Source organism: Trichechus manatus, unplaced genomic scaffold, assembly GCF_000243295.1.
Source record: "Trichechus manatus latirostris isolate Lorelei unplaced genomic scaffold, TriManLat1.0 scaffold00052, whole genome shotgun sequence".
Taxonomy (NCBI): Eukaryota; Metazoa; Chordata; class Mammalia; order Sirenia; family Trichechidae; genus Trichechus; species Trichechus manatus.
The window spans coordinates 5842720-5852729 of NW_004443988.1; the positions used below are offsets into that span (position 1 = coordinate 5842720).

A 10010-nucleotide genomic window follows, 5' to 3' on the forward strand; every position below is an offset into this window, starting at 1 on the left:
AAAACAGTACTACTTCATGGTGCTATGGCGATGATAGAATAAAATAATGCACATAAAGAAAGTAACGGAGTGCTCAGCGTTAAGCATGCACTGAAGAAATGGTCACTACCATTATGATTACTGTTGTTGTTGGTGTTACTATTATTCTGCTGGCCCACCTGAAGAAAGGAGAAAGCCTGCAGGTACATGACCTAGTGCTATAGAAACATCTCAACCCAGGGCTTTGTACTCCTCTGTCAAGTACATCTGGGAGGAAAGAGAGACAAATAGAAAGTAACTCTGTAGTCTGACCAGGAGTTAATGGCCAGGAATTTCTCAGGATATTAAAAACTGTTGATACACCAAACCTCAAGTACAGGTGTTCTATATTAAAAATTCTAGATACATCAAACCTTAAGTGCAAGCGTCCTATAAGATCTGAGCACAGGGGTCTGCCTTGCACAGGCCCCAAATCCAAAAGGCTGGATCTGTGGGAAGAGGGCCCATTTTCTTATCCACTCAAACATCTGGTTCAGCAGCTCTCCAGCCCTAGAAGATCCAAAAGAGGGGCCCAGACTGGCCAGGCAGAGCAGGCTGGCGGGGCACAGGCGGAAGAAGGATGTCCCACTCTAGCTGAATTCCAGGCCCTTCCTCCTAGTCCTCAGAGCACAATGAGAACATTATCACAGCCACTTCATCCACTCCTTTACTATATGGGGCTGGAAATGACTTGATAATACACTCCTCCAGCCAACACAACATCATGAGAAATCCAACACCGCACCAAAAGGTCTGCTGAGCCCCCAAATAACAGAAAGCCCAAAACTTCCAAGGGAAACAAATGTATTAGCCATATATACTTCTTGTTGGTCAAATCTTGATATTACAAACTGCCCCTGGCTCAACACAATTGTAACTGACCACAACTGTCAGTGGTGGGAAGGAATAAAAGTTCCTGCTCCCACCAGTACCAAGAGGCTGCAGATTCTGACCTAGATGCCAGAGCCAGCTGGAGTGCAGGTCACTATTCTTTTCTCTATTGTGAAAATATACACTACAAAACATAGGCCAATTCAACCGTTTCACGTATATAATTCAGAGGCATTGATTACAGTCTTCAAGTTGTACAACTATTCTCGCTATCCTTTGCCAAATTATTCCACCACCGTTAAAATAAACTCAGTGCCCCCTAGGCAAAAACTCGACCTGCAGATCACTTCTTATCACAAGGCTTCTTTCAAGGGTCTGACCCTGGAGGACTGAGCAGCGTGGGGTAGGGTGGGAGAGGGTGCACACAGTTCCCTGATCACCTAGTCCCACGAATCCCAGAGTGTCCTGCATGGGGCTGGTGTTCTTGGAGACATGTGGATCGAACTAGAGCAGTTTTGGAAAGTGGACGCTCCCTAGGCTACTGGGGACTCTCTGGAGACTAGGTAAAGCCCTATTTGGAGACTAACATCCTGACCAGGAGAATGATACTGAGTATTTAACTCTCCTCTACAGCACTTTCTCTACCAATCTAGGTTTCTTCTCCCCAGAAACCCTGCTGCTCAACCCTCTCCCCAACTCTCTCTCCTCCTTTCTCCCTGCCTCCACGGCTGTATTTTGCTTTCCTCTCTCCATCGTCCCTCTCTATGTCTCTCCTGTCCTTCCCTCTTTTTCTGTCTCTTCCTCCCTTTTCTCCTCATTGTCTTTGACTCTTCTCTAATTGGCCATGATAGAGAGCTGAAATATCTTTTATTATTGGTTAAATTCACATTACATTAAATTTGAAACTCTGGTCGTAATTTTCAAAGAAGATGAACTGAACATTTTATATTTTGCTCTAAAAAATCGCTATTTTTAAAAATTAAGGACTTTAAAGAGGAGGGGACTTTCAAGATCATCTAATTCAATGGCTTTTCCTGAAATATGAATCCCGTCAGAATAGCTCTGATATTCAGTCTCTCCTTGCACACTTCCAGGGATGGAAGCCCATTACTTCTTAAGGCAGCTCAATTCTGTAAAAAGTTCTTCTTTATATTAAACTTAATCTGCTACCATAATTCCCACTCCCTGGTTACCAGGGACAATCCAGGATATGAAAACAGTGCAACCAGCAGAAGAACAGACAGATACATGATGGGTTCAAGGGACAAGGGGTAGACCAGCTGGCTGTGGCGTTCTCCTACTGGAGTAGCTTGTTTAGGTACGCAAGATTGAAAAGGTATACTGCCGTTAGATGCCTGTAGGCCTTGAATGTCAGGCTAAAATACGATGTGTTTGATGTATCAGGAAGGCAGTCAAGTGAAAACATCTACTTACTTATATCCACAGGCAGTTGGATAATAACAGTAAGAACACTTACTCTGTGCCAGAAACTGTGCCAAGTGCTTTATATTGATTATCTTGTTTAATCCTCTCAAAAGCACTGTGACATCAGTACTATTATCCCATGTTACAGATGAGAAAACTGGGGCTCAGAAGACCCAGAACTAGTAAGTGACGGAACCCAGCTTGTCTGACTCCAAGGCCTGTGCTCTGAGCACAGCACTCCACATAATGAGGTCAGCCCGGAGACCAAGACAGGAGACCTGGATTTGGAAGTCACTACACAGACGGAGAGGGTGTCAAGAGCAGAGGACCCTGGTTCTAACCTGAGGTCTCTTCTAAAGATGAGCCCCAATCTCCATTTCCAGTCCTGTGCTTGCTTTTCAATTCCACTGATACATCTCCAGCTGCCCACTGGACTCTTGTCACCTCAAACTCAATACATCAACACATCACCACCTTCCAGCAACCAGCCCTCAACCTAGTTTTCCTAATTCTTTAAGCATAAAAGACCACCAAATTTCACGTCAAACTGACCTGGGTTCAAATAGATCTGCCATATACAAACCATAACACCTTTCTGGGAGGGACTAAATGAGATATTTTGTATATAGTATATAGCACAGTGCCTGGCACATAGCAAGTGTTCAGTGAATGTCATTATTATTGCTGTACCTGTTACTTCTCAGGCTTGAAACTCCCTCCCTTTCATCCACATTTATGGTTAAACCCCACGCTGGGAAGTAGGAGAAAGAAGAGGGACCCACAAAGGGGAGAGTAAAACTTCAGTGGTTTGTGCTTCCTGGGGTGACCTCATCCCTCTGGCTTGGGGCTGCTTCTGCAGGATTTCTTTTCTACACCCACCATGGAGAGAATCCAGCTCTAACCAAGAAGCCCCTGCTCTTCTCTTTCTAGAACTACTTCCTTGGGGATCACAGTCAGCGCCATTGTTCTACCTCTTTTCAGTTCAAGCCTGCATTTCTATCACTGCAGTCTCTGCCTTCCCAAAACACTCTCCTTCCCTTCCAAGTACCTAGAATTAAAGTTTTACAAATCATCCAGTCCAAAAAAGTTTAGTTTCAAAATTAAAGCAGTCATAAAATCACATTCTTGCACAATTATTTGAGTAAACTGGGCCTTTCCCCAACCAACCTACGTGCATTTACCAGTCCTCACTGCAGTGCGTGGACTGTGCACAAACACTTGAGCTTTAACTGTGCGGCACAATAACCTCAGTTGTTGGTCTGTGACTTACTCTTGCTAACATCCTCCTACCTGATAGGCCTAGTATGGTCTCAAGTCCCTCCCCCCCGCCCCCCACCCCCTGAAATACTCCTTAAGTATGGATTGCTAATGATTAACAACAGACACGGGGGCCAATCACAATCACAGGCCCTCGCACCTCGGCACACCTTAACATTCCCTGAGGCACGTGGCAAACGGAGAGATGAAGGCAGATTCCAAGGAGACCTGCTTGGTGTCTGTACACAGTGAGGGGAGAACAAAGGGAACGGGCGCCTCAGAGGTGGCAGGCAGGGAAAGCAGGCGAGACAGACTGTAAGATGAGTCAGAGGGAATGAGGGTACTGGGTCACATCAAGTACACTTACCTGCCCCCAGAGGGTGTCGTGAACTGGAAGAAGGGAAAGGAGGAGGGGGAGTTGATGCCATAACTCGGAAAGTGGGGAAGAGTGGATTACAGACGGGAAGCAAAGGCTCAGCTAATTTCTGGAAGGGACTCGAGCTCCTGCCCTCTGAGATCTCCTAGACCTTTCCTGTCTGGCTCTTCTCCCAGCTGCTGCAGGTACGGGCGGCTGGGACGGCAGGGTGAGGAAGGGGTTAAGGCCTGCGCTAACAACAAAGATGTCAATCCTGGCGATAGGTGGACTCCTGCTTGGCCAGACAGAAGCCACCCTGTGGCTGCTAATGCCCTCAATTTATTTGGTGCTTTCAACTTATTTCCAATGCCCTCAGACTAATGATCTCATTTAATCTTCAAGCAACCCTGTGAAACAGGCAGGACTGGGATTATTATCTCTAACATGCTCCTTCCTCTTTACCCTGTGGATCGCTCAAGAGCCCTCAAATTGTTTCTGCCATCCTGGAAACAGCCAACGCTGAAGCAGGCGGTGCCTTAGGGGCTCTGGAAGGTTTGGATCCTCCTCTAGACAGATTGTCCTGGGCTGGGTGTGACAAGAAGTCACAAGATACAGACTCATTCCCTTCCTGGAATTTCCCAGGCACCCTCCCCCTTTGCTTATATCTGAAAGCCAGGCACATAAGGACAATTGCACCCACTCCCCAGGGGGCTATGTCAGGCTTCTTTTTTCTCGTTAGGCAAATGGAAACCTGAGACTGAGAGAGGCGAAGGCCTTTGGCCTGAGTCAGCCAGTGAGCAAACCTGGAGGGATATGTGATGAAGCAGGAAGAGCACAGGTTTGGGGTGTCAAAAGGCCTGGGTTTCAGCCTCAGGTCTGCCATTTATCAGCCGGGGTCACCAAGACAGTCATTCAACTTCCCCAGTCTGGGTTTTCATAACCGTCTAGTGGAAATAATAATACCCATCTCTTGGGGTTGTTGAAGCCCTGATGGCACAGTGGTTAAGAGCTCGGCTGCTAACCAAAAGGTCAGCAGTTCGAATCTACCAGCCGCTCATTGGAAACCCTATGGGGCAGTTCTACTTTGTCCTATAGGATCGCCACGAGTTGGAATCAACTTGACGGCAACAGGTTTGGTTTTGGTTCTTGGGGTTATTCAGAGGATTAAATGAGATTAAGATGCCAAAGTACTCTTTAAATATAAAGTGTTGTATCAAAATAAACTACTACAATTATCAAGTAGCATGGGTAACAGGGTCTGCCATAATGGAAGGAGGCTGGAGCAAGTATAGAGTCCTGGCTCTGTGGAAAAATCTGGGTGTGGATAAGGGTGATGATTGAACAACACGATGAATACAAGTTAATGTCACTGAATGCAGAGTGGAAGGTTAAAATGGCAGGTGTTTGGTTACATACATATTGACTACAATTTAAAAAAAAGTCCCAGCTGTCCTCACATCACCTGTGTAACACCCGGCAAGTCAGAGCCTGCTTTTTAAGGCCCCTGCCTGCTATGAGATTGTGGGGTTCTGTGGCTACACTTCTTCTGGTACAAGAGTTCTGGCTTGGCCGCTCCAATCCCTTGACTGCCCTGCTATCTGTGCCCCATAACTGCCTTCGATCCAAGGGCTTTATTGAACAGAGCCAACCAGTTCCCATTAAGGGGAACCGTGGCTCCATCCCCTCTACCCATTTCCTCAGGAGGATGAAGTATGCTTTCGCACTGTCCTCTCCTCTCAGGCTCCATTGCCCCCCAGCTTTAAGACCCACAGGCTGTGTGGTGGCAACGGTGGGAGGGGGGCTCTTGGTCATAAAACCAGTGACGGATTGCCCAGTGCAAGACTTCTCATTTGAAAGCATCAGACTGTTTGGCTTCCCTCCCTCCCAGGGAAAGGTGGGCCCTGGCTGCCCTGTCTTTGACATTCTGCTTCTCCCAGGATAGCCCCTGAGCCTTTCCTTGAGGAAGCAGCTCAGCATAACCCTTGCTGAGCTCATGAAGGTGAATTAAATATTAAACATGTAAGGCCGGAGCCCCTGGTGCAACAGCACATTCCCATGACACAGACAATGGCAAACAGCTCATGGGCCGCTCCTCAGAGGCTGCAGCTCTCCTTCTCCAGCCAGGGCTTCCCCTCCCCAGCTCACACTCCTGTAAGGGAATGAGAAATGGTAATGCTTTGCTTTTCCCAGCCAGTGAACAGCTCATGGTTCTCCACATCCTTCCTCCAACCCCCAGTGTTGAAGGCCCCAAAACCAAACCAAACCCATTGTCACTGAGTCAATTCCAACTCATAGCAACCTTATAGGACAGAGTAGAACTGCCCCAGAGGGTTTCCAAGGAGCAGCTGGTAGATTCGAACTGCCGACCTTTTGGTTAGCAGCCAAGCTCTTAACCACTGCACCACCAGGGCTCTGTTGAGGGCCCCAGGGACCTGTAAATACCTGGAACTTTGAGTTGTGGCATTTGTAGCATTGAAATGTAACAGGTCTGTGGATGACCATGAGGCGGCCTCCATAGCTGAGCCCCTCCTAGAGCGTGGAGGCCCACACGGAAGCTCAGGAAGGATGCTGAGGCCCTGGCATCTCTCAGCGCAATAGGGAATTGGACCTTACTGGGATGAGGCCTGGGTGTGGAGCCAGTTGGTTTGCTTCTGAGATTAATACAGGTGATGGGATTGTCAGGTTGGAAGAGCCTGAGAGATGACCCAGGCCAACCTTCTATTTTACACAAAGGGAAACTGAGGCCCAAGAGATGGGGAAGTAATTTGCACAAGGTCACTCAATGAGCTGTAGAATAACTAGGCCTAGACTCCAGGTCTCCAGTATACACTCTGGTGTTCTTTCCACCCTACCTCCTGTGTGATCCCTTTGAATCTCCTTCCAGTGACACAAAGCAATAGACCCCACCACATGAGTCCAGTGGACTATTTTCACAGGGAACAGGATCCACTCATGGTCCCACTCTGCCACCCAAGAAATGAACAAGCATGAGGCTCATGGGTTCCAGCTCAGCTCTGCCACCTTGTAAGATGGAACCTTGGTCACGTCACTTCTCTGAGTCTTAGTCCTTCATCTGTAAAATGGAGCTTTAAGAATCGCCAACCTGGATGGCTGTTGTTAGGATCAGATGAGATCACGTATGTGGGGGCATTTTGTAAACTGTGAGGTGCTATCCAAATGTCAGATATTATTAAAATGAGGTGAGGTCTGAAGGTGCTGTAGAGGGAGGAAGTTGCAGGGGAGGAGGCTAGTCAGGAGAACTCACGACAGGCTGAGCTCCTTCCGGGCCATGACACTGACCTGACTGATGCTGGGGCCACCAGCAGAGACTGACAGGCAGCAGGTCAGACCACCCAAGCTCACTGGCTTGAGAGACCACCTGTCTGCTCTGCTTTTCTTAGCGCGTGTGTGTGTCCCCACCAAGCCCTCCCTGGAGGCTCTGCCTGTCAGTCTGGTATCACAGGAATCTGCCTGGCTGCTCCAGGACCACATTCGGCAGGAGAGCAGCATGTGATGCTGAGGGAGGATATCCCACTGCATGCCAGGCCACAGACCCTCAAAGACCCACAGACCCCCGGGCACTTCTCGTAGTCCCCCATTCCCTTTGGGGCCTTACCTTGTACTTGGCAGCAAGCAGCTCTGTGGCCTGCTGCTCCCGCCACAGGTCCTCCAGCATCTTCTCCTTCTCCTCCAGCAGCTTCTGCTTCTCCTCGCTCACCAGGCTGCGGTCGTCCTGGATGGCCGCCTTCTCCTCCTCCAGCCTCTCTTTCTGCTCCTGCAGGTAATTCTCCATGTTCTTCTCCAAGGCTGACTCCAGGATGGGCTGGGGCGGGCGGTGGTTGTTGTTGTTGTCATCCTCCTCTTCGGCCACCCAGGCCTCGATCACTGGCCCCTCAGGGTACCCCGCTGGGGCTGACACGGCCTTCTTCCTGCGGCTGCTCTTCCTCCGGGGCCGCTTCCCCAGCATGCCCTTCTTCTCCAGCTGGGCCTTCAGGCGGGCAATCTCCTCCTGGAACTCCCGCAGCAGCGTGTCCTTGGGGTCCTCATTCACTCGAGGCTTGTTCTTGATGTTCTTGGCTCGGTTGGCAAAGCGCAGGGTGGAAAGGCTCTCGTCATAGCTGTGAGAAGCTGGCCCTAGTGTGGCCACCATGATGGTCTTAGCATTCCCCCCCAGAGAGTCCTGGAGCAGTCGGGTGAGCTTGGAGTCCCTGTAGGGGATGTGTGTGCTCCTATTGCCAGCCAGAGCAGCAATCACGTTGCCCAGGGCAGACAGTGACAGGTTGATCTTGGAGGCTTCCTTAGGCCTCTCTCCACCACCACCACTGCCTCCACCGCCACCACCACCCCCTGAGGACTGTGTGGCTGTCCCTCCAGCTGTGTTGGGGCCTGCCTTGTTCTGCCTCTCGCTGCCAGCCAGGTCCACCAGGTTGAGCTTGCCCACACGGATGTGGTCCTGGCCATCAGCGCCACGCTCACTGCACTCCACCGTGATGACGAAGATGGCGTGGGAGCGGGAGCTGACCTCATTCATGTGTGTGCTGCCCACTGCTCGCGTCTGGTTCCCCAGGTTCATCACATGCTCAATCTCCTTGACATTCTTGGTGACAAAGGAGGAGAGGTCCTTGATGTAGACACCCGTCTCGGGGTTCTCCTTCAGCTCTAGCCTCTTGCCTGGCTCCTTGGAGAGCAGGTCTCGAATCTCCTCCTGGTAGATCTCCAGGTAGGAGGCCCGGACCAGGTACTGCTGGTTCTGGGAGCGGGAGATGTGGGTGAAGATGTGCTCAAAGGTGTTGGGGATGACCCCACGGAGCTCGGGCTCCACCCAGGTACCCTGCATAGTGTAGGTCTTGCCAGTACCTGTCTGGCCGTAGGCAAACACCGTGCCATTGAAACCCTGAAGCACCGAGTCTACCAGGGGCCTCACAGTTTCATCATAGAGGTCTGCCTGTTTGGAGCTGGGGTCATACACGGCGTCAAATGTGAAGGTCTTGGGCAGCTCCCCCGGGGCAGCGCGTGGGTTTCGCAGGGTTACCTGGCCCAGCTTCACATCCATGGTCAGGATCTGCTCGTGACCAGCAGCCTCCTCCTTCCGGTTGAGGGGGCGGCACCGGGCCACCACCTTGAGGGCCTCGCTGGCCTTGGTTTTACTGGCCATTTTGGTGCTCTGCCCTTCCTGCCCCCGCCCCCCTCTGCAGCCTAGGCGGTCTTTCTGTCCTCCTCCCTAGGTCAGGATCCGCGGGGCTGACCCAGCCCCCAGGCGCCGCTCTTCAATCCGCATGCAGCCTCCTAGGGTGGGGATGCTGGGAGGTGGCCCCGCCGCTGCTGCAGTCCGGGCCTCCACTGCTCTCCGGTCCTCGCTGCACCGGCTGGGGGAGGGAGAATTACGCAGAATCCCCGGGCAGCCGCAGGAACAGCGGGAGCACTACCGGCCGAATGGCAGTGCCCGGAGCCCGCCCCATGCTGGGGCAGAGGGAGCGCTGCGGTAAACAGCGACGGCAACAATGAGATAAAGGACGAGGAAAATGGGATGGGGGTGGGCAGCAGAGCTGTCTTCTCCTCCTCCTCCTTCGTCTAGGGATCCATAGCGGAGGCGGCGGGTCCTGGGCGGCCGGGGGTCCCGGCCCTCCCGAGGGCAGAGGCTCACCTGGAGTCCTCCCCACTAGCTGGGGGATCATTCATTGCAGCCAAGGCGGCTGCCTCTGACTCTGCCTCCGCCTTCACCGCCGCCGCCACCCGAGAATGAGAGAGAAAAACAGAAGGGGATGGGGCGGAGCAGCGGCGGCGAGAGTGATGTTGCCGCCGCGCTGCGGTCCCGGCTAAGCCTCTCGGCTGGGGTGGGGCCAGGGGCGGGGCCGCGGGGCCGCGGGGCCGGAGACGCGAGCCAGGCGCCGCCGGTGTGCGGGGGAGAGTGGGGCATTGCCGGCTCCGCACCCCCGCGGACTTCTCCGTAATGACAGGCTCCGGTGCCGACCCAACTCCTGCGCCCACCAGTCCGGTGCAGCGCAGCCACAGCCCGCCGTCACCCCACCGGGCCGAGCATGCTGGGAGTTGTAGTCCCGCCTTTGTTAACCGGGTGCTGGCAGGTTGCTAATGCCTTTTCCAGTCCGGGTGGCCCCTCCCGCTC

General features: G+C 52.1%; 1 protein-coding gene across 2 annotated transcripts in view; it reads right to left on the reverse strand.

The window, feature by feature from the left end:
- Nucleotides 1-9717, reverse strand: part of KIF3C (kinesin family member 3C) — a 42098-nt gene extending 32381 nt beyond the window's left edge. The window contains exon 1 of one of the 2 annotated variants that reach the window (XM_023732426.1): nucleotides 7503-9617. In XM_023732426.1, the coding sequence (XP_023588194.1) occupies nucleotides 7503-9041 (1539 nt within the window). In that variant the 5' untranslated portion in view covers nucleotides 9042-9617. Of the gene's footprint in view, nucleotides 1-7502 lie in introns of both variants that reach the window. The other variant, XM_004377582.2, reaches the window with a different exon arrangement.
- Nucleotides 9718-10010: the final 293 nt, after the last annotated feature.